This window comes from Nerophis ophidion, linkage group LG14, assembly GCF_033978795.1.
Source record: "Nerophis ophidion isolate RoL-2023_Sa linkage group LG14, RoL_Noph_v1.0, whole genome shotgun sequence".
NCBI classification, from domain to species: domain Eukaryota; kingdom Metazoa; phylum Chordata; class Actinopteri; order Syngnathiformes; family Syngnathidae; genus Nerophis; species Nerophis ophidion.
Window position 1 is genome coordinate 39,786,108 of NC_084624.1, and position 25,743 is coordinate 39,811,850.

The 25,743-nt window shown below is 41.6% G+C and overlaps 1 protein-coding gene across 2 annotated transcripts in view; it reads left to right on the forward strand.

The window, feature by feature from the left end:
- The first annotated feature begins 477 nt into the window (after positions 1–477).
- LOC133568676 (extended synaptotagmin-2-like) overlaps positions 478–25,743 on the forward strand; it is a 50,034-nt gene continuing 24,768 nt past the window's right edge. For both annotated transcript variants that reach the window (XM_061920761.1, XM_061920762.1), the window contains exons 1-7: positions 478–635; positions 2,416–2,815; positions 15,614–15,655; positions 15,982–16,116; positions 17,774–17,850; positions 17,963–18,035; positions 23,970–24,059. In XM_061920761.1, the coding sequence (XP_061776745.1) occupies positions 2,423–2,815; positions 15,614–15,655; positions 15,982–16,116; positions 17,774–17,850; positions 17,963–18,035; positions 23,970–24,059 (810 nt within the window). In that variant the 5' untranslated portion in view covers positions 478–635; positions 2,416–2,422. The remainder of the gene's footprint in view (positions 636–2,415; positions 2,816–15,613; positions 15,656–15,981; positions 16,117–17,773; positions 17,851–17,962; positions 18,036–23,969; positions 24,060–25,743) is intronic.

The following is a 25,743-nucleotide window of genomic DNA, read 5'->3' on the forward strand; positions in this document are numbered from 1 at the left end:
TTCATCATTGATGTATAAACTATCAGACTGCGTGGTCGGTAGTAGTGGGTTTCAGTAGGCCTTTAAACAAGTGGTCAATTGTATGGAATATGTACTGTACTCTGCAATATACTAATAAAATCAATCAATCAATCAATCAATCAATCAATCAATCAATCAATCAATCAATCAATCAATCAATCACCTTCTACCAACCTCATCACGTCCATTGTGTCCTTGAGCAAGACACTTCACCCTTGCTCCTGATGGGTCGTGGTTAGGGCCTTGCATTGCATCTCCCACCATCAGTGTGTGAATGTGTGTGTGAATGGGTGAATGTGGAAATAGTGTCAAAGGGCTTTGAGTACCTTGAAGGTAGAAAACCCATTTACCATTTATGTTTAATGACAGTCTGAGTGGCAGTGGTTTTGTTTTGCCACCAGAGGTCGCTCTTTTGCAACACCGGTCCTATGGGCGCGATGACGGCTTCCTGCGTGCACAGAGGCGGGCTAAGGCGGGCCGAGGCGCCTCCTCAGCTGGATGATCTCAGGAGGAGTCAGCCTGGTCGGAGTTGAGCTGGTCGGCATGTCGAGCACCGGACTTCCTCGGTACTGAATATCACTTGGTTATTCCCAGAATAGCGAATGTAGATTGTGGTAAGTGTGACAAGCTTTTTTTTTTTTTTAACAGCAAAAGGATTAAGTCGATTTTTTTTTCTTTCTGACCGTTTGCTTCAACATAGAAGCCCTTCTACGTGTCACTTTGGGGATAACGTCACAACGGACTCTGCTTTAATAAGCTGCACTTTAACGTTTGTGTGCATTCTAAGTACATGTTAAATTCATGTTAACTGCTGCTGACCCAACAACGTCATTGAACAAACGATGTTCTTTATTTCGGCATGAATACAAAAGTACATCAAACGTCCAGTTATCAGCAAAAACTTACATTTTATCATGACATGACACCGCCGCCAACCACAGTAAAGAACAGAAGAAGGTTGACTTCACTTTTAAAGTTAAATGCAAGCCACAAGTTTATGTGTGTTGGGATGGTAGCCGGACGCAACAATGGCTTAAAAAAACACGCTGTGGGAACATTTCAAAAACTATTAAGTCATCAAAGTAGTAAAAATTTTGAAGGACAAATAGTTGATGCAAGAGGGCAGCGACAAAAACGACGTCAGAGTATAAATATGTTAAATGTTCTTACAGTCTTTCCACCAAACATGAACACTTTGTCGTCCGCATTGCGAAGTGAATTATATTTATGTAGTGCTTTTCTCTAGTGACTCCAAGCATACATAGTGAAACCCAATATCTAAGATACATTTAAACCAGGTGGATACGTAAATTGTCTTGCCCAAGGATACAATGTCAGTGACTATGAGGGCGGAAGAGGGGATCGAGCCTGGAACCCTCAAGTTGCAGGCACGGCCACTTTCCCCACACAGCAAAAACACTCAGGTATTGCGCTTTCCGAACGGACCCGTATTGGGGTCCACCTGTCCTCAGGAAAGGATCCGCCACGGAGGCGGGTCGCGGACCCGCTGCGGCTCCGAGCTGGATCCGCTCCGCATCCATGATCAAAACCTTACCTTCGCGGCTGGTGCGCTTGGGACCCGCACGTACATCCGTCGCGGACCAGCAACGGACTCATAAAAACCCTGGCTCATATGGCCCGGGTCCATTTTGGATGTGTTATCTTATTTTAGCTCGGTTGGGATCCCAACCGAGCTATACCGTCCAAGGGTATTGGAGATTTTTATTAATGCAATGAAGGGACGGTGTGGCGCAGTGGAAGAGTGGCCCCGGTTCAATCCCCACCTAGTACCAGCCTCGTCATGTCCGTTGTGTCCTGAGCAAGACACTTCACCCTTGCTCCTGATGGGTGCTGGTTAGCGCCTTGCATGGCAGCTCCCTCCATCAGTGTGTGAATGTGTGTGTGAATGGGTAAATGTGGAAGTAGTGTCAAAGCGCTTTGAGTACCTTGAAGGTAGAAAAGCGCTATACAAGTTCAACCCATTTATCATTTAAGCCCTAATGATAGCATTAGGCATCAACAACATGAGCCAAAGCTTTTGTATGGATGCACAGTTACATTAACAGCATCCTTTTTAAAGTCATAATAATAATAGCAACAGTATACATTGTCTGTACCGAAACTCACCTCTTCATGAGTTACACAATATAATACGCTGAAAATTAAAAAAAAAAATGCCTTCACAGAGATAACAAGGCTCACTGTGATACTATCAGTCAGTCATTCATTTAACGTCCATTATTATTATGCTTGTACAACTCTACCGTATCAGATAAAATATTTCAGCAAGATAGTCATCTAGTGCTGATAGCACACCCTAGTAGTTTAAAAAAAAAAAATACTTGTTGTGTGTCTCCTACGGTTTGCAGTAAAAGCCTGGCATTGTTTTTGCAGAGGGGAAATGAGTAACAGTTTTGGCTCCAAGATGGATGGCCCAGGCCGACCGGTTGCCACGGCAAACGGACCCGTCTCAGCCCCCACCGACCCGGCCAGCTCCACACTGGGTCCTCCCTCAGCCTTGGAGGAGCCGGCCAGCGAGAATCAGTCTTCCCTAACAGAAGTCACCCAGATGTGGCTGAAATTCGGGAAGACGTTCGCTGTCATCTTGCCCATCTACATCCTGGGCTACTTTGAGTTCAGCTTTAGTTGGGTGCTGATTGGACTGGCCGCCTTGTTCTACTGGCGGAAAGCACACGGCAGCAAGGACTACCGGATCAACAAGGCTTTGGCCTTTCTTGAACATGAGGATGTAGTCGTCAAGAAAAGTCTGCCTACCACTGACCTGCCGCCATGGGTGAGTCCGCCTCATCTCTCCTGTCCTCCTATAACTTTCTTCCAAGAAAACGTCAAAAAATATCCACACTCTGTCACTCTAGCACGATACAAACGCTAAAAATCAGGCTCTTATGGACAAAAACTCATCGAGAGAAAGCTTTCTTTCGGCAGCTGCTATCCTGTTCAATTTTAAATGGGAGTCTGGCTAAACTGTGGAATAATCAGCTGTCAATTAAAGGACTAAGTGTGTCTCAACCTTATCACTGAATTCTTATGAACCGAACGTCTGCTACCAACCTACTTCACAATGTCCACATTGACTAACACAATATTCTCTCTAAAACTGATTTTCTGTCCTAAATTGGTACCAGTAGTCCATTATTTAGAAACCAAACACACCTGATCACTGCAAATTTAAAATTCTTAATCCGAGATATTAAAAGTAAGGTCATAGGTTTGCCATTAACCAACTACAAGGGATATTGTTATTCAAAGTGCTAACGCCGAGGAACTACTTTTATCGACGCCATGGTCACAGAGCGGTAAAACCAGCTTATGCAGCTAGATAGATAAAGATGTCTTTATTGTCACTGAACAAGTACAACAAAACTTTGTTTTTAGCACAAACCTGTTCAAGATTAGACAAACAGTGTACAGGATACAGAAAAAGAATGCAGATGGGTCACCATAAGGCGCCCCGTAAAAGATGGGAAAAAGGTAAACGCTGGGGAAGGATGAGTAAAAAAATACAATCTAGACTGGGCTCCTAAAGGGGCCCAGTCTGGAGTGGGAAAAAAACCTCCATAGCAAAGCACGTATACATATTACAACTTACATCTCGAGATATCTAGCAACAGAGGGAAGGGAGTTCGGTGGTCATGATGGTAGGCCGCAGCTCTCAGGCGCTGACCATCCATTCATCACCCCTATGGGATTTGCGTCGAGGGCGTTGGGTTGGGGGCGGAGGTGTATGTGGCGTATTTTTTTGTGGATGTGTAAGCCCGTAGTGTGTCTCTGATCCGCGGCCATTATGTACTGTGCAGTCGCTAGTCCAAAGTCAACAACAACAGGTGTGTGTCCATGAGAGACAAGAAGGGAGTTTGTTGTGTCTTCGCCGCACTGTCCTTCGGGAGCATCTCAAAGCTAGGGAAACAATCCAAGTTAGAATGTTTTGTATGCGGATGAAAATAACATTTTCTTTTCACTCTAAATTGTCTATGACTGGTCCTCAAAAACTGCGGGGTAGACAGTCCCAAAGTGATCCACTGTTCTTCCCGCATCCTCCAATTATTTGTGGCAGTTATGGACGTACTGAACCGGTGAGCTGCTGCATTGCCCCTAAGTTGCTAAAAGTTCCTTGTAGATTATAAATAATGCTTCTCAGTTGTATTGTAGAAGGTTGTAGCCATAAACCAATAATTTGCTTTATGGCTACAACTAAACTTAGACCCGGAGATCATGAGAAAGACACGGAAAGATGCTCGTATGCGCCCAACTTTTTTTCATTATTAAATTTTTTTTTTACCTTTGTGAGGATTTTGATTAATTCTTTATCCAAACATTAAGATGCAAACATTCCATCAGTCAGCATTTTAGTGAAGGCAGACATTGTACAGTAAGTGATATTGTATTATGTTTGTAGTTTGTATTTCTTGCTTAGCACTTAGCAATAGTGCTACTGGCTGAATCTGATTAGCACTCGGTTTCTAAAACTTCCATCCATCATCTTCCGCTTATCCGAGGTCGGGTCGCGGGGGCAACAGCCTAAAACTTGCAGATCATTTATCTTATATTCAGGATTAAAACTGTAGGTTTTGGCTCCTCATGTGTTTTAAATTAGTCGTTGGCTCTCATGAAGTCTGCTATGATTAGTAGTGTTGGTGAAGGAAATAGCAAACGTGATTTGTCTGTGAAATTAATGGGCCGCCTTATGCCTAAATTTAGCAAAGATTTGTGAATAATACATGTTATTATGAATGTGTCTTTTATCCCTTTATACATATATACCTAAAGTGTGGTTATGCTACTTTTGTGTTATGCTTTGCAGGTAGTTTAAATAAAGGTTCTTTCAAATAAATTTTAAAAGGCCTTATCTTTTACACTTTATACTTTAGTCCACTAAATGTACTGTAATTTTAGCTGACTAAATTGTTGTCACTTTGTTATCTAAAACGAGACTAAAACTAAATAAATTTGGATGACTAAAATTAGACAAAAAGTAAAATATTTTTGTCAAAAGACTATAATGAAAAATAAATTAGAAACCACTGTCAAAATTAACACTGTATAGTTCCTAAATGCGCCAGTTACCCGATTCTTATTTTCTCCTTTTTAATGGTGAATTTCAGCCAAGTTAGTCCCTCCCCATCTGCTACATACCAAGATGGCAACTTTTGAGAGTAGAGATGTCCGATAATATCGGACTGCCGATTTTATCGGCCGATAAATGCTTTAAAATTGGAAATTATCTGTATCAAAAAGTAAAATTTATGACTTTTTAAAACGCCGCTGTACAGAGTGGTACATGGACGTAGGGAGAAGTATAGAGCGCCAACAAACCTTAAAGGCGCTGCCTTTGCATGCCGGCTCAGTCACATAATATCTACGGCTTTTCACACACACAAGTTATTGCAAGGCATACTTGGTCAACAGCCATACAGGTCACACTGAAGGTGGCTGTATAAATAACTTTAACACTGTTACAAATGTGCGCCACACTGTGAACCCACACCAAATAAGAATGACAAACACATTTCGGGAGAGCATCCGCACCGTAACACAACATAAACACGACAGAACAAATACCCGGAAACCCTTGCAGCACTAACTCTTCGTGGACGCTACAATATTAACCCCCACTATCCCCGTCCCCCCAAGCCCGCCCACCTCATCCTCCAGAGAAAGCATGTCCCAAATTCCATGCTGCTGTTTTGAGGCATGTTAAAAAAAAAAACACACTTTTTGACTTTATTAATAAATATGTCAGTGCCATGTTGGCATTTTTTTTCCATAACTTGAGTTGATTTATTTTGGAAAACCTTCTTACATTGTTTAATGCATCCAGCGGGGCGGCACAAAAAAAATTAGCTATAATAATGTGTTAATTCCACGACTGTATATATCGGTATTGGTTGATATCGGAATCGGTAATTAAGAGTTGGATATTATCGGAATATCGGATATCGGCAAAAAGCCATTATCGGACATCTCTATTTGAGAGTGGTAAAGTGTCCATTGCTGCACACTGTACCTTTCTGAGTGTTTTGGGTACAACATTTTCTGTACTGACAGTGAGCTATGTTGGGCAGTACTTCAGAGTAAACACCCTTACGTCAGTGTTTCCCATACAGTCATTTATTTGTGGCAGTTCGCCATGAATCCATTTAGAACTAACTACCTGCTTGCCTTAGCTCAGAAACACATTATAATGGGACTGTCTGTGACTGTAGATTGTTGTTATAATTCCATGCAGTAGATGGCATTATAAGTAGGGCTGCATAGATTAGTCAAAATTGTCGACAGTAAAATTTGTCGCAGACAATTATCTTTGTCATCACTCGTGTTTTTCCGACTAGAAGTGGGTCTCTTGCAAAAACATTGCCAGTGATAACATGAAGTGTGAGGATATTTCATTTTATTCTCGTTAAAAACATCAATGCCTTCCTCAGTTTGCAAAACGGACCTTGTTTTTATGGCGATACGCGAGCATTTAAAGCGGAGACATGATGTCGGACATCTGGAGGGATTTTTTGAAACTTTTTTTAGAAGATTGCACAGTACAGTACATATTCCGTCCAATTGACCACTAAATGGTAAAACCCGAATAAGTTTTTCAACTTGTTTAAGTCAGGATCCATGTTAATCAATTCATGGTAAATGGAGGATGTAGTCTCAGCCTCAGTAGCAAGCTTCTACCTTGCTAGCTATAGCTAACAAGAATGAGACAAAGTTGTGTGAAAAACAACTTTAACCATCATTTCCGCCAAAGTCATCTAGCTAAACTTACACCAATTAATATATGTTTTAAAGCAGCGTTAATTTACAGTGCTGTATAAAAAAACATATTTGTCTTTCTTTTTTTCCCAGTGCTTCAATGAAAATTACATGCAGATTATGCAAATCTAATACACTACAGCCACAAATAGATTGACGTCCTGTGGGGAACACTGTATGTACTCAAAACACTAAGTGTAAAAACACAACTGCACCAATTTATAAACAGTAGAGGTGTAACGGTACGTGTATTTGTATTGAACAATTTCGGTACGGGAGGTTCGGTTCGGAGGTGTACCGAACGAGTACACATGCTAGCAGCGACCGGGCTAGGACAACATGTAAAAGCCAGAGCTGGATGACCCTCCTGCCTCGTTAAGATCTCCCGTTTGGGAACAGTTTGGCTGCGCGATACAAAAATGGAGGATGGAGGTTTGCCGACATTGTTTAGCCGCTGCTTCTGACAACATGTCAAACATGTTGCACCTTTCCTGCTTCCGGCTCCTAGACCGTAGTCGAGGAGCGCAGGGGAAACACTTCACCAGGGCTAATGTATTCTCGGGGGCAACACCCTTGACTCACAGCTCCGGACTCCAGGATAAGAGTCCGGCGAATAGTTGCGAATCGTGGCTTTATTGAGGTCTTGCACACAGCCAATCCATAAAAACACTAGCCACTCCCCGTACTCACTCGCCCACACATTCACCGCACATGCTGTCACATTTTAAAGGGCCACATACGCTACTCTCATAACACATGCTAACTCATTTGAAGAGTCACCACCGCATTCAAGCAGCCTCTGCTCGGCGATTAAGGCAGGGCTAAAGCAATAACAAATGTTTTTATAGCAGCAGATTTAAGTCCATATTGCATTAAAAACTAGATTTTGACCCATTTCTATGGTGGAAGAACAATGAGCCCATATATCCTCTTACTGCCAAGTTAGCCAAGCTGGGGGAGGGGACGTTAATCTGAGGCTGAGTTGACTTGAAACTGTTTAATGTTGCACTTTTTATATGTAGAAGAAAAGTTTTGTCATTTTATTTAATCCGAGCAACAACTTGAGGCAGTTTAATATTGATTAACGTGGACCCCCTTAAACAAGTTGAAAAACGTATTGGGGTGTTACCATTTAGTGGTCAATTGTACGGAAATATGTACTGTACTGTACAATCTACTAATAAAAGTGCAATCAATCAATCAAAAAAAGCACTTCATATGTAGAAAGGTTTTGTTAAAAAAACATTCTGAGCCTTATCTTATTTAGTTTTTATTTTATATATGTTGACCACATTAACCCTGACAATGGACCCTGTGTGCGTATGTATGTTATGCCAATGTTTACAAATTTGGTAAATAAATGACCAAAAAACTGTATATTTTGTTGTTTTCTTATTGTACCGAAAATGAACCGAACCGTGACCTCTAAACCGAGGTATGTACCGAACCGAATTTTTTGTGTACCGTTACACCCATAATAAACAGTATCGGTTTCTTTGAGCTGAGCAGCCATCTTGGATTGCCATAGATTTGTGCCTGCAGCCTCTTAATGAATGATGCATGTCGGGCGGGGATGGACGTGTTGTGGAAGAGGAAGATGAGGGTGTGATGAATCCCTGAAGCAGTGTGATGAAGAGCAACACTAACTTGTTCTATGATGACGTCGCCAACGTGCTCATGTGGACATGTTTGTCTGTGTGACATCAGAGAGAAAGCTGACACAGTGGTGGCAGGTCAGCGTGTTAAAGGTGAAGATGATAATGCATGCCACTCTGGGGTCAAAGTTTACCTGCTGACATGTTCAGTCTCTGAGGAGGTCAAACCAAGATGATCAATCTAGTCAGCCAGTTTGGTAAGGACGCAAAGTGACGTCATTATCATCAATATGGATGTGCATAATACTGGATTAAGCATATATTGTATTGTCAGCTTGCACACAGGTCCCAGGTTTGCTTCCCTCACACCCAGTCAGTCTAGTCACAGCTTGTGCAATGAATGTATAAAAGACTGTATGACATTACGCCTAGAACAGAAGAAGAAACAATTTAAGAGGGCTCATGCCAAAATATGTTCACGGCTTCATACCACACTTGTGGAACACATGTCAGCTGATTGCACGTACAGTGTCAAGTGACATGGTATGTGGTGTGGGCGTAGACTCGCTGCTCATTTGATGTGCTCAAGGGCGGGGCTGCCCTCGGTAGTCAAGAATGGGGACTATGCAGAGGAACATGGAGGCTGTGGGCCGCTCTGCTTTTAGGGAACTAACTCTTGACACGTTTAAAGTCCTATTTAAGATTTTTATATGAAACTTACACACACACGCGCAAACGCACGCACTAAGTGTGTCATTCAGTTTGACTTCCACGCTGACAGAGGATTTTGCATTCAAATACATTCAAATTGTGCAGGGAAAGCAGCTTTGAATCAGAGAGCGACACTAAGAGGATTTACTTTAGATTCTCTTTCAGCTGCCAGCAAAAGTAACCAACTTTTTAAACACGGAACTAACATCATCAAACATTAGTTTCAACTGCTTTAACTCGTTAGGTCAAGTGTGCCTAATTAAGTTGCCAGTAAATGTACCAAAACAGAGCTTGGTGATCACATCACAGCGCAATGCCAACACAACAATGAAAGCAATGCAAGGTGCTGTCTCCCTCTCTTTGCATCATTTCTCTCTGCCACGCTGGTCGTCTCCTCATCCTGGTGTCCAGTTTCTTCACTTTCCAGAAGTACTCTTGTCTTTTCGACCGCCCTCACTGAGCCACATTGGCGTGCGTACATTATCGGAAATAAAAATATTACTAATGTTTATTTGCTGTGTTTAGACCAGAGAAGCTGTGCTAATAGTAGACCAATCCTTTGTTTATGTCCTAAGACACCTCTGCACCAGCATTATGCAAACATGCGTCAACTTAAACATCAGCCGAGCGCTGCCTTGTCGTCATAAAAATAGTCAATGGAATGTTGATTCCAAGAAAAACAGTGTATGGCGCTGACGTAAGCTTGTTTGTTTACAAGCAGACCGGCGCACGTATGGATGATGTCATCTGACCTTGCACGGTCTATTAAAGACATTTGTGTGTGTGTGTGTGTGTGTGTGTGTGTGTGTAGGAGAGAGACAGACACACACAAGTAAGGTGGAATTTCAAAGGTGCAACACTATCTCTTCCAGGATGCTGATTAACCTCTATTGGCAATATTCACATTTTTAATTGTCATACAAATGTAAAACGCAGGGGTGTACTTGGGCTACAGCTATCGATTATTTTAGTAATCAAATAACCTATCGTGTAGTTTGTTCAATTAATCAAGTATTTGATAAAACACTTTTTATCCTCAATGCGTGTTTTAGGAAAAATATTAAAAAACATTTTTTTCTGCATTCCATAACCCCTATTCTTTTTATTTATTAGATGCACACCATCAACAAAATTGCACTTTTAACATGTGCGCATTAAAGGAAAAAACCCAAAACCTTCTTTGCTGCCACACATTACTGCTCTCATGTATGCTCGTTGGAACGGCCATGCAAAAATCATGTCTGCATATTTAAAGTTCTGGGCAGTCAATGCAATAAAGGATTATTTGAAGCAACATATGAATCAAAGCTTTTTTCTAATCAATTTAATCAATCCACACAGTTTTAGGTGTAACAGTACATTCATTTTAATTAAGATTTTTAGGTACAAAGCCTTTGGTTTTGTATGGCTGCGTACAAATTGCTATGCACCTCCACAATCTTAGGTAATGTGCGTAAAAGCAGGCGAAAACACAAGCCATTCGACGTGGAACCAGAACTCTCAGCAGATGAAAACAGTACAGTTCAGCCTTTGGTTGCGTGAGGCATAGATGGTACCAAGGAGGCTTCAGAGTAGGGCTGAGCAATATGGCCTTTTATTAATATCGCAATATTTTAGGCCATGTCATGATACACAATATATATATCGATACTTTGCCTTAACCTTGAATTAACACTTGATGCATCTAATCACAGCAGTATGATGATTGTATATCAGAATCAGAATCAGACATACTTTTTTACGTAATCCCCGAGGATTATGTCTACATGTCTACAAAAAAACATTCTTGTTCGTACTGCATTACTCTATGCTAATTTTAAACTTTGATGCAGGGAGGGAAGTCACAACTAAGTCAATTTACCAAAAGTGTATTTATTAAACAGTTATTAAGCAGTGGCACAAACATTCATGTAATTTCAAAGCAGAAAGTGCAAGATTGTCAGACATTTTAAAACAAGCTATTAGTGTACTTTTGTGCATGATGTCACTAAGATGACATATCAAAACAACACTAAATTAAAGTGCACTTTTTGTACAGAATGCCACTACAATATTTTAAAACAAGTAAAGTGCACTTTTGTGCATGATGTCACACAAGATATTTCAAAAACTGTAAAATAAAAATTAGCTGCATAATAGGAAATCGAATTGTGTATCTCCTTCGCTGTGTGGTAGGTTACTGCAGGCGTTATCTCCTTCTGTTTTGGAGTATTTTTTTCATACGGTGTTAGTCTGGAAATGGAAGACGCCAGGCTTAATTGGGTCAGTGCTGGTTGCTTTGGCATTTTGTGGGTATGGCACCGGCCGAGATGTAGAAATGCGGAGTTTGAAGCACTCTTCATTCTCTAGCGGGTGACTTTTCAAATGATGGTACAAATTAGTAGTGCTGCTACTTTTGTATTAATGCTTTTGCCACATACTTTACATATCACGGTTTTCTGTTCAACATCTTGGGACCATTGCAAAATGATGTGCATCTCAAGGTCACCAGCCTTGGCGTCCCTATAGATAGCGATTTAAAACTTGACAAACAAGTCAATGGAGTTTTAAAATCGTGTTTTTATCATCTTCGTCTTTTAGTAAAGGTAAAACCGTTTTTATCTTTTAACCTTTTTGAACAAGCCCTGCATGCTTTTATTTCAAGTCGCCTGGACCACTGCAATGCACTTTATGCTGGCATTGGCCAAAAAGCTCTCTCCTGGTTGCAGTTAGTCCAGAACGCGGCAGCACGACTTTTAACGGGCCAGGAAACGCCAGCATATAACCCCAATCCTTGAGAGTTTGCACTGGCTCCCTGTTTATTTTAGAATTGATTTTAAAACCTTGGTGTTTGTTTTTAAAGCTTTACATGGACTAGTACCTCATTATATGTCGGACCTCATCCAAACTTACAATCCTACGCGCGCTCTGAGGTCCGAGAGCCAGCTCCAGCACGTGGTGCCCAAGACCAGACTTAAAACTAAGGGAGACAGGGCCTTCTCGGTGGTCGGCCCTAAACTCTGGAACGCTCTGCCCCTCCATATTCGAACTGCTCCCACAGTGGGGTATTTAAAGTCTCGTCTTAAGACCCATTTTTATTCTCTGGCTTTTAACACTACGTGAGTTGTGTGGTCCTCTGTTGTCCTCTGTGTTTTTAAAATGTTGATTTCCATTTACTGTTTTAATTGGTTTTACCCTTTAAAATCGTTTTTAATCATATTTTTTTATATTGTTTTTATATGTATTATTTTTTTTGTTATTCGTTTTTGTTCAGTCATTGGTGGAGCTCAGGATAGTATTTGAATATTGTTTTTAATATTGTTGTGCAGCACTTTGGGAACACTTTGTTGTTTAAATGTGCTATATAAATAAAGTGTATTGGATTGATTGGATCTTCCCGCTTGAAGCCAAACCACCCCCAGACGATGGACCCCTTGCTGTTTTTCTTGGGAATTAATTATTCTTCCACCATTTGTTACGAGATTCTCACCTTCTTTCTCTTGTATTACCACTCGCACCGGTCCGCTTGCACCATCTGCCACAGCTAAGTTTGCCCATGTTAGCTCTCTGCTCGACAAGGGCGTATGACATTGCACGCGCGACAGTATGTGACGTATGTGATAAGGTGCGCTTGTTTTACGTCTCTGTGAGAAGGAGAGACAAGAACGAGTGAGAAAAGCCTGTAGTGTAATGGCCGCAGCTAAAAGCAACTGCATGAGAACATCTACTCAAATAGTTTAGTTTAGTCTTTATTTGAAGGGACAATGCAAGGAAACATTAGGTTCAAAGAGCTATGTTCTCTACTAGATTATAGCTAAATAGCTCATTTCCATCTGCAGTCCCTGGCTACCTAAATTAGATACAAAAATCATGCAATAAAATCATTACAATAAAATCATAACCTATCACATGATCAAATTTAAAAAAGTCATAAAATTCCCTTTCATGGACATATACTTAAAAATACAATACAACCAAATCTCATTTACATCATCACACAAAGACAATACGTGCTCTTGTTCACATCTGTCATCATTTGTAAAACAACAAAAACAACCATGATTTTAACACACACACCTCACAATTTGCAACAAAAATGCTGTCATGGATAAATATAATACACATTAATTTGATCTGTCAAACACAGTTCCCACCTCAGTGACCGTGTGTGCAGCTTTGATTGCTCCAAAGCCACTTTTTAACTTCAATTGTAATTGTAAAGTAATCTGTTAAACTTTTCAAGTTTGTTGTGAGGTTACATTCCTTTATGGCTTTATTTGAAAAGGCTGATTGTGCAAAATATGTTTTACATCTGTGTATGCTACACTGCCCCCTGGTGGAGGCTCGCGTGTTTCTGGTTGATACAGCAGATGTAAACTGGACAAAGTGCTTTAGTGGCGCTAGTGCGGTGTTATTTAGGATACTCACGAAATAGTCCTTTTTTACATCGCACAGAGACAAACCCGCAATATATCGAGTATATTTGATATATATCGCCCAGCCCTACTTCAGAGCTTGAAAACCCTGTTCCGTGGTTAAAGTCTCTTGTTTGGAAATGCTTGTATATGTAAGTGGACAAAAAAAGTAGATAAGATGAAAGCATTGTGCAGCCATTGTTCAGTAGAGGTGGAGAACGGGACTACCAGCGGGAGCTCTTAACAATCAACAATAATAATAAATAAATAATAAACAATAACAGCCTACACTAGATTGTTTTTGAATGTTGTTTTGGCTGGCAGGTCTTTTCAGCATTACTTGGAAGTTGGTACTGTATACTCTAAATTGGCAGACCAGGCATGTCCTTGTTTTTAAGAATGGTGATGGACGATGTGTTCCAATTAGAGAGGGATCACTCGATACTCCTCAACCTCCTTGGGGAAAATGTTTTCTAGGGTGCTGGAGCGAAAGGTACAAGTACGATTGTAGTCCAACCTCAGCTTCAGGAGGTGCAGTGTGGTTTTTGTCCTAGGCATGGAATACTGGACCAGATCTAGGCTACACCCTTGTAAGGGTACTGTAGGGTGTGTAGGAATTTGCCCAACTTGTCCACTTGTGGCCTGTTGACTGTGAACACTGGCCTACGCCAAGGATGCACCTCGTCATCGGTTCTGTTCAATATTTTTCTATTCTAGGTGTATCAAAGCCATTAAGAGTGTCCAGTTTGGGGCCTTAGTTGGTGGTGTAATGTGGTCCTGATATGGCCTCATCAAACTGTAACCTCCAGTTTTTACCGGTACTGAGGCCATTTACAGCAGAGTGCAAAGCATCCGGGATGACACTCAGCACCTCAAAATGGGATGCCATGATTCTCAACGAGAAAATGGTAGATTGCCATTTTTGGGTTGGGAGCGAGGTCTTACCCCTGGTGGAGGAGTTCAAGTATCTCGGCATTTTGTTCACGAGTGAGGGAAGGCAAGGAGCGCGAGATCGACAGGCACCGACCGCATTAGTGCAGACGCTGTACTGGACCGTCGTCGTGAAGAGAGAGGCAAAGCTCTCGTTTTGCTGTCAATCTACGTTCCCAACCTCACCTATGAGCTTTTTGTAATGACTAAAAGAGCAAGATGGCACATGGCGACCAGAATGAGTTTCCTCCGTAGGGAATCTAGTCCAGTGGTTGCCAACCTTTTTAATCCCAAGATCACTGGTCTCAGCCATGAAACAGGAAAGATGGATGGATGGTATTTATTTATTTATTGTAAATACCACAATATTTTGGATCCAAAGTCTTCTCAATAATACTGTGACGTATTTTGGGTATGCTTAGCTGGAAGGAACACATCGTTCTCCTCTGGGGGAGACTAATGTGCGTAGCCAAATAAGGCTGCTTCGATTAATTGATCAAATCCAGACTCCATGGAGTGCCTGGAACTTTGAATGTGTGGACATGCTTCCCACACGGCTGCTCCACTTGAGAGCAGTTGTCTGTGGGTGCCAGGATTTGTGTGGCGGCAAACGGCAGAAATGTTTAATTTATTATTTTTATTATGTGATGTACACATGTTAAAATTGCAATTCCAATGTTGATTATGTGCATTTATTAGAAACAGAATAGAGGCTATGGCAAGCAGACAACTCATTTAGGCTATATTGTGTGTTTTATCAGATTAATAGAACAATATAATCAATACATTACTCTATTACTAAAATAACTAATAGCAACAGCCCCTATAACCAGAGATTTCGAAATCTGGGCTTCCTTACAGAGACTGCTGCCTCCAGGACCCAAACCCGACTAAACATAAGAAAATGGAAAGATGGATTTCTTTTACGTCTTTAATACACAACATGTATCAAAGTGGCCCACACATCCTTCAAGTTTTATGTACGCTTTTTTATTGGACAATTAGCTGCCAGCAGTTTCCTGTTCCCTTCCTCGACTCAAAATAAATTAAACCGTGTCAATGGCGTATTGTTAGACCTTTAATTATTAGCATAGAATGTAAACCTTGCTGTCAAGTGAAGACGCTTACTGTATGGTGATGCTGGAGTTCTAATTAACTTTGATCCTCTATTTGCCTCTGTGTGTCCTAAATCAGGTCCATTATCCAGATGTGGAAAGAGTGGAGTGGCTGAATAAGGTACACACACACACACGCAGGTTTTATAAATAAGATCAGAATCTGGAGCGCTGCTGCACGAGTGATACCAGCACCCAGGAGGGAAGGAGACTTTTCCTGACCCAGAAGAGGAATAAAATGAGGAGCAGTGGACTTCCATGGAAAACAGATCAGCAGCTTTGTTGGATTGCTTATCACTTGTGTTTTTCTTCATCCTGGGACTTTTTTTTTCTTGTTTGTTTGAGCAAATGCTAGCAAGTTAAAGCTAACACACGCACACACTCACACGCAAGAACAGAAAAATGGTGGACATGGCGTGAGTCATGATGAAATGTGTCTTCTGATAGACGGTGAAGCAGATGTGGCCGTTCATCTGTCAGTTTGTGGATAAGTTGTTCCGAGACACCATCGAGCCAGCTGTGAAAGGCGCCAACCCTCACCTCAGCACCTTCTGCTTTTCCAAGATTGACATGGGCGATAAGGTGACCTGTCACACGATTACGTCCTGTTTGCCTCTTTGTTACTTTAATCATCTTCTTCTACAAACCCCGTTTCCATATGAGTTGGGAAATTGTGTTAGATGTAAATATAAACGGAATACAATGATATGCAAATAATTTCCAACCCATATTCAGTTGAATATGCTACAAAGACAACATAATCATTAACTTTAGAATTTGATGCCAGCAACATGTGACAAAGAAGTTGGGAAAGGTGGCAATAAATACTGATAAAGTTGAGGAATTCTCATCAAACACTTATTTGGAACATCCCACAGGTGTGCAGGCTAATTGGGAACAGGTGGGTGCCATGATTGGGTATAAAAGCAGCTTCCGTGAAATTCTCAGTCATTCACAAAGGATTGGGAAACGGTCACCACTTTGTCAAGAAATGCGTGAGCAAATTGTCAAACAGTTTAAGAACAACATTTCTCATTGGTCTATTGCAAGAAATTTAGGAATTTCACCATCCATGGTCGGTAATATCATCAAAAGGTTCAGAGAATCTGGAGAAATCACTGCACGTAAGCAATGATATAACAGACCTTCGTTCCCTCAGGCGGTACTGCATCAAAAAGCGACATCAGTGTGTAAAGAATATCACCACATGGGCTCAGGAACACTTCAGAAAACCACTGTCAGTGACTACAGTTTGTCGCTACATCTGTAAGTGCAAATTAAAGCTCTACTATGCAAAGCCAAAGCCATTTATCAACGACACCCAGAAACGCCGCCGGCTTTGCTGGGCCCGAGCTCATCTAAGAGGGACTGATGCAAAGTGGAAAAATGTTCTGTGGTCTGACGAGTCCACATTTCAAATTGTTTTTTGGAAACGGTGAACGTCGTGTTCTCCGGACCAAAGAGGAAAAAAACCATCAGGACTGTTCTAGGTGCAAAGTTTAAAAAAAGCCAGCATCGGTGATGATAGGGGGGTGCACTAGTGCCCAAAGCATGGTAACTTACACATCTGTGAAGGCACCATTAATGCTTAATGGTCCATACAGGTTTTGGAGCAACATATGCTGCCATTCAAGCAACGTTATCATGGACGCCCTTGCTTATTTCAGCATGACAATGCCAAGCCATGTGTTACAACAGCGTGGCTTCATCGTGAAAGAGTGCGGGTACTACACTGGCTTGCCTGTAGTCCAGACCTGTCTCCTATTGAAAATGTGTGGCGCATTATGAAGCCTAAAATACCACAACGGAGACCCCGGACTGTTGAACAACTTAGGCTGTACGTAAAACTAAAATGGGAAAGAATTGCACCCGAAAAGCTTCAAAAATGTGTCTCCTTAATTCCCAAAGGTTTATTGAGTGTTGTTAAAAGTAAAGGTGATGTAACACAGTGGTGAACATGCCCTTTTCCCAGCTACTTTTGAACATGTTGCAGCCATGAAATTCTAAGTTAATTATTATTTGCAAAAAAAAAAAAGTTTGAGTTTGAACATCAAATATTTTGTCTTTGTAGTGCATTCAATTGAATATGGGTTGAAAAGGATATTCAAATCATTGTATTCTGTTTATATTTACATGTAACACAATTTCCGAACTCAGATGGAAACAGGGTTTGAAGTTTTGCTTTGAACTGAACTTGTTATTCGAGCGTCCTAATGTTGTCTACTTAATGGCATTGCAGCCTCTGAGAGTCAACGGTGTAAAGGTTTACACGGAGAATGTGGACAAGAGGCAGGTCATCATGGACCTGCAGATAAGGTACGCTGCGCCATCTTCTACAGCTCCGTAGCCTTTCCCATATCACACTGGCCCTGTTGTCTACGCTGTTCGTGTTGTATGTCTATTTCAATCAGCGGCGGTGTCTTTGCAGTTTTGTGGGGAACACAGAGATCGACGTGGACATTAAGAAGTTCTACTGCAGAGCTGGAATCAAGAGCATCCAGGTAACAGTGTGTGCGCGTGTATGTGTGCGCTTGCGGGTGTGTGTTGTAATGGCAGCAAAATGATGTGTTGTCACATGTTATTCCATCCACAAGTTCTGCTATAGCAGGGGCGCTCACACTTTTTCTGCAGGCGAGCTACTTTTCAATTGACCAAGTCGAGATCTACCTCATTCCTATTTATAATTTATATTTATTTATTTATGAAAGATACATTTTTGTTAACAAGTTAATGGTGTTTAATGATAATACAAGCATGTTTAACACACATAGATTCCTTTCTTTCATGAAGACAAGAATATAAGTTGGTGTATTTGATTCTGATGACTTGCATTAATTGGAATTAGACAGTGGTGCTGATAACGTCCGCATTTTCAAATGGAGGAAAAAAAAAGTCCTCCTTTCTGTCCAATACCACATGAAAGTGGTTGGATTTGGCATCTCATTTGTCCAACTTGCATACTCGTTTTTAAACACTTTGTTATGAGAGTAGCATATGTGTGTGACCCTTTAATGTCTGGCAGCAGGTGAGTGACATCAGTGACTGTGCGGGTGGGCAAGCAAGTGAGAAAGCGGTCGTTGAGGGCGGGGGAGAAATACATTGGCAGCAAACTCCGTAGCTTGCTAGCTTGTGCACGCTAGCTTTCTGAGACTCTTATTTTGTTGGCAAAGGCAGGATGAAACAGGTCTTTTATGGTGAAGACAGGAACTGTGCAGTCGGTCTTTAGAGTTTTGACAGTAGGTACGGAGTCTCTAGAAATAAAATGTGTTTCTCTGCGTTTGCCCTGTTAGTGATTTTTTTCTTAAATATGAGCTCGCAGCAGCCAGCGTCATCTCACAAGATTCTCGGGTGCCGAGAATGTCAAACAACTGACGAAAGTGAAGTCTTGGTATGATTGATGATTGCTCATTTTTATGTCTATTTTTTAATGCCTGGGTTGAGATCGCCTGACACACCCTCCGAGATCGACCAGTCGATCGCGATCGACGTAATGGCCACCCCTGTGCTATAGAGTCATCCGTCGTTTTATGACAGCCAATTGGTTCCAGTCCTGACCATTGTAAACTAATTTCTGCAAAGTACAAATATTATTACAAAATCAAATATTTTGAACATTATTAGAGCCCTCTAATCATGATATAACACTCATAGTTGCCTTTACATTCATCACAACCAGTGTAGTAGTCTTGAGTGTGTTCTACTGTAAATTACAGTACTCGCCGGTAGCCCGGAGGATCTTACAAACATCATTGCTATGGCTATCAGCCGACCACTACAACACGGCCACTATCCGGAAATACTTTGTCAGAACTTGGGTAATTCCTCTAAGTTAGAACTGGGCTTCCATGTGCTAAAACCATGGGTGTGTGTTGTTGTACCAAAACCTGGTAAATTTGACAGTCGCTGCTATGATCATTAGCTGTGTTGTTAGCATACTGTGTTGTAAACATCGCGTGTCTGCATTGTCATTGCACATTGATCCCGTCGAATCTGTGTTATTGATGTCGAAGATGAAGTACATCTTGACGAGTTTATCGCCACTTAGCATTGTTAATAGCTGATAGCTTTCTTGTTAGCAGTAACGGCGCTCCAACTTACACCAAGTCTGGTGCAAGTCTTTTGACAATGCTCACGTCCAAAGCTCACTAATGTGGACATGTGTTAATTGTGACACAAGAGTCGAAAATGGAGTGCATTAAAAAGGTTTTCTGCCAAAAGTTAGTTAACTTCATCGTCACGGTGAAGATACAGTAGGGCTGGGTGATATATCGATATACTCGATATATTGTGTGTTTTTCTCTGTGCGATATAGAAAATGACTATATCGTGATATTCGAGTGTACGTTCTCACACAGTTACTTTTAGCTGCAGGCATTACACTGCAGGCTCTTCCCTCTCTTTCCTGTCTCTGCTTCTCATAGACAAGCGGACATACATCTTACATACGTCACATACTGTCGCGTCATTCGCCCTCTAATGAGAGGTAGCAGCATGGGTAACATTAGCTGTGGTGCGAGTGGTAATACGAGAGAATGTGCCAATCTGGTAACAAATGAAGGAAGAATTAATTCCTAAGAATAACAGTACAGGATCCATCGTCTGGCGGTGGTTTGGCTTCAAGCGGGTAGATGTCGAACAAGTGTGCGGTAAGAGCGTTAAAGTAGCACCAACTGCTAATTTGTAGCATCATTTGAAAAGTCCCCCGCTAGAGAATGAAGAGTGCTTCAAACAGCATTTCAACATCTCTGTTTGGTGCCACACCCACAAAATGCAGAAGCAACCATTTCCAGATTGTATGAAAAAAATAGTCAACAACAGAATTTAATAACGTCCGTAGTAACCTACCACAAAGCAAAGGACATACACCATTTGATTTCCTGTTATGCAGCTGATGTTTATTTGACAGTTATTGAAATATCTTGTGTGACATCATGCACAAAAGTGCACTTTATTTGTTTTAAACTATTGTAGTTGCATTGTGTCCAAAATTGCACTTTAATTTAGTGTTGTTTTGATATGTCATCTTAGTGACATCATGCACAGAAGTGCACTAATAGCCTGTTCTAAAATGTCTCTGACAATCTTGCACTTTCTGTTTTGAAATGACGTTAATGTTTGTGCCACTGCTTAATAACTGTTTAATAAATACAGTTTTGGTAAACTGACTTACTTGTGGTTTCCCTCTCTGCATGAAAGTTTAAAATGAGCATATATTAATGCAATATGAACAACAATATTTTAATGTAGACACATTGAATCATCATACTGGTGTGATTATATGCATCAAGTGTTCATTCAAGGCTCAGGCAAAATATCGAGATATATATCGTGTATCGTGGTATGGCTTAAAAATATTGAGACATTAATAAAAGGCCATATCAACCAGCCCTAAGATACAGTAACACCAAGATAGCCACCTATTGTTATTAGCAGTGTTAACCCATAACCCTTAAACCTACTCAGTGGCCTAGTGTTTAGAGTGTCCGCCCTGAGATCGGTAGATTGTGAGTTCAAACCCCGGCCGAGTCATACCAAAGACTATAAACATGGGACCAATTACCTCCCTGCTTGGCACTCAGCATCAAGGATTGGAATTGGGGGTTAAATCACCAAAAATGATTCCCGGGCACGGCCACCGCTGCTGTCCACTGCTCCCCTCACCTCCCAGGGGGTGATCAAGGGTGATGGGTCGAATGCAGAGAAAAATTGACCACTTGGTCAATATTGACCACTTGGTCAATATCTTTATCGATAGCCAAAACAAGGAGATGAGCCGGAAGGCAAAGCTTTGCATTTTTCGGTCGATCTGCATTTCCATTCTCACCTATGGTCATGTGCTTTGAGGTATGACCGAAAGGACAATATCACGGGTACAAGCGGCTAAAATGAGTTTCCTCCGTCGGGTGGCAGGGCTCTCCCTTAGCGATAGGGTGAGAAGGTCTGTCATTGAAGAAGAGCTCAGAGTAAAGTCGCTGCTCCTCCACATTGAGAGGACTCAGATGAGGTGGTATGTGCATCTGGTTAGGATGCCTCCCTTGGGAGGTGTTTAGGACACAGTAAGAGGACATGCGGGAAGGCCCAGGAAACATTGGGGAGACTATGTCTCCCAGCTGGCCTGGGAATGCCTCGGGGGAGGAGCTGTACAAAGTGGCTAAGGAGAGGTAAGTCTGGTCTTCTCTGCTTAGGCTGCTCCCCCGCGACTCGACTTTGGATAAGCAGAAGAAGATAGATGGATCTCCAAAACATCATAATATAAAATAAAACAAATAAAAAATAATACTTAATTAAACACTTAATTTGGGTTGTGATGGAGTGAAGCCCCGATATGTCAAGCACTATGTAGAGAGGGATGACTGTACTTGTTATTGGGCTCTTAATAGCATAAGCATTTAGTTTTACTTTGAAGAGTCCCTGTGACAGCTTTTGCGAAGCAGCCAATACCCTTCCGCCTGTTAAATGTGAAAATGACCGACTATGGGCGACCGATAGTACTATGAGAAATAGAGGGTTTTGTAATTAGAAGTTCCACTGTACACTGTATATAATAAAATCTTCTGGGAATATGCATTTTCTTGCGTCTGGAGCGCATGCTTGCAATTAGTGTCAAACTCACACCTTGAGTGCGCTAAAAAAAGTGGTTACATTGTCAATGCACTGCAGGACTGCATCTAAAATGTCCAGAAAAAAGTAGTAGATCTCTTCTGCATGTTTCAAAACATAGCAAAGCGCCACATGTAGGAAAATGATAACATCCATCCATCCATCCATCATCTTCCGCTTATCCGAGGTCGGGTCGCGGGCGCAGCAGCCTAAGCAGGGAAGCCCAGACTTCCCTATCTCCAGCCACTTCGTCTAGCTCTTCCCGGGGGATCCCGAGGTGTTCCCAGGCCAGCCGGGAGACATAGTCTTCCCAACGTGTCCTGGGTCTTCCCCGTGGCCTCCTACCAGCTGGACGTGCCCTAAACACATCCCTAGGGAGGCGTTCGGGTGGCATCCTGACCAGATGCCCGACCACCTCATCTGGCTCCTCTTGATGTGAAGGAGCAGCGGCTTTTCGTTGAGCTCCTCCGGGATGGCAGAGCTTCTCACCCTATCTCTAAGGGAGAGCCCCGCCACCCGGCGGAGGAAACTCATTTCGGCCGCTTGTACCCGTGATCTTATCCTTTCGGTCATGACCCAAAGCTCATGACCATAGGTGAGGATGGGAACGTAGATTGACCGGTAAATTGAGAGCTTTGCCTTCCGGCTCAGCTTCACCACAACGGATCGATACAACGTCCGCATTACTGAAGACGCCGCACCGATCTGCCTGTCGATCTCACAATCCACTCTTCCCCCACTTGTGAACAAGACTCCTAGGTACTTGAACTCCTCCACTTGGGGCAGGGTCTCCTCCCCAACCCGGAGATGGCACTCCACCCTTTTCCGGGCGAGAACCATGGACTCTGACTTGGAGGTGCTGATTCTCATTTGGCTGCGAACCGATCCAGTGAGAGCTGAAGATCCCGGCCAGATGAAGCCATCAGGACCACATCATCTGCAAAAAGCAGAGACCTAATCCCGCGGCCACTAAACCGGAACCCATCAACGCCTTGACTGCGCCTAGAATTTCTGTCCATAAAAGTTCTGAACAGAATCGGTGACAAAGGACAGCCTTGGCGGAGTCCAACCCTCACTGGAAAAGTGTCCGACTTACTGCCGGTAATATGGACCAAGCTCTGACACTGATCGTACAGGGAGCGGACTGTAGTAAATACAAAAACTTTATTTAAATAAGGTGGTGTGCACCATTTTCAATTGTACATGCAGTCTTAATAGATCACACGCAACATGCCCACTAATAGTACACAGTTTTATACAGTAGTTGGCACACACTGTTTAGCGTGTGCTGTTTGGATCTTAGGTGATCAGGCCCTATGTCATGTTACTCTTGGCCCACAAAGGATTTAAAAGCATTTCAGTCTTTATTACAAACGCAATGGCCCCCGACCTCTGCGATGTTGACACAGGCCTGATAAAAGAGTCGTTATCGAGCCAGGCTGCAGCCGCTGTTTGCTGTTCAGAGATTAGTGTAAAGAAAGTTTGTTTCAGTCGGACAAACACTTTCATTGGCTACAAGCTGTCGTGCTCCGCGTGGCACTGCACCCCGACAAATCTGATGCTGCGTTGTCTGTGCTGATGCGACGTAACAGAGGGCTGACGTGCTAGCGGGTAGGCGGTTTTACTGTCATGCTATTTGCTCTGGTTGTGACGCGCGGGACACATCTGAGTGTGCACAAAGCAAGCAGATTATCTCGTCGGTGATTCCAGTAACTTGCTTTGTGTACAAATACTTAGCATTCAGTTTTGAGTCTTTATTTTGTTTGTGGGAAAAAAGTGATTAAATAAAAGAAAAGCTTGTAAATAACTGAGTTGTTTTCTTGCTTATTGTGTAGCTGCATGGAGTGATGAGAGTGGTGATGGAGCCTCTCCTGGGTGACATGCCTCTCATCGGTGCGCTGTCTGTCTTTTTCCTCAAGAAGCCGGTGAGTAACAACACAGGAAGTCCATATTTTCTTCTTCTTTTCTTTCTCGTGCAAGGCGAGTCTCTCTTGGCAGGCAGCACATTTCTTCTACCCCGACTGCCGTCTCCCTTCCTGAGCTTCCTCCAGATGTCGGCCTCGATATTGTTACCCAGCGTGAGCAATTGAAGATCTGAAAATTGCACACCAGCATATGAAATTGTTAAGTTGGGACTTGAACGCAAAGCTCAAGTTTGAACAGGAAGTCAGTCACAAGCTAGAACACGCATAGCTAGCTAAATATATATCAACACTTGGACTATTCAGAGTCAGAATCAGCTTTATTGGCCAAGTGTGCAGTTGGTAGACTGTGCTCTCTTTTGATAATCGCCACACAGTACTGTGTTCTCTCAAAGCTGTTGCGTTTAAAATGATACTGATTTCAGATTGTTAAGTCACAGACACAATAATCACAACATTTATGTGACAAGGCATTTTCGTGTGCCGCATGCTAGCATTATCATTAGCAAGTTAGCTGATCAGCGTGCGTTTGAAAGGTTCAGGGTGACTGAATAGTCAGAACTCAGCATCCAACCAACAACTATTTTTATAGTCAATTCGTCCATCTTAACAATTTGTCGACTAATCGCATTATGAAGTACACACCTATTCAGTGGCTCTAATTCAGTCTTCGGATTTTAAATTCGGATTGAGATATTTTTAGGTATGTGCCAACTAACAATAAAAAAACACTACTAATACAGATGTATTTATTTATACTGTAATTGTGCTGCTTATTAGACTGTTACACAAATAACTCTTATTAAACTAAAAGGACAGGCAAAGTTTCGATAAAAAACAAAATATAATTTTGTATGTAAATAGAGGACAGTCAAGATAGCAGCACTAAAGACAAACAAAACAGCACTAAAGCTATCCATCAAAACACATTTTCTGGTGATGATGATGTGTTTAGAAAGATGCACGTATACAGTGTTGGCGCCAGGAATTTTCAAAATGGGGTCCCAGGGACCCCATCAAGTCATAAAAATGGGGTCCCACAGTAAATTTTTGGGGTCCCACTTTTTGGTAACCGTTTTGAAAACAAATGATAAATGTATTTATTATCCTGTTATAGCTCACATTCTATGTTGTGTTTTGGAAAAAGGTTATCATAAACGTTACTTAATTCATTAAAAAAATAATACAACAGAAAAAAAATGTTAATGCATATGTACATTTATTCAGTGATAAACATTAATTTACTTTCTTCTTTCCTTCATGGATCCAAACTTTACTGCTGCCTGTATTTTTTTCTAATAAGTTGTAGGTGTATGTATTTCAGTATAAAAGTGTAAAAAGTATTTTGCTTCGGTCATGAAATTATGATAATCATGTGCAAGGGCATACATACATTATTCATTTAATGCTTAAATCTCCAGAGTCTACATCAACTTCAGATCTATCCGTCAATTCTAATAATTCATAAAAACATTGATTTTGTTTCAAGCAATGACAATTTTAAAGAAAAAAAACCAGATTGTTTTATTAGTCAATATTGCACCTTTTTCTAAATTACATTTCTCCCTGTAAGCTTTTTTATTCCACTTTTGTAAGTTTTTGTTTATTTTACCTACTCAATGGCCTAGTGCAGTGGTTCTCAACCTTTTTTCAGTGATGTACCCCCTGTGAACAGTTTTTTAATTCA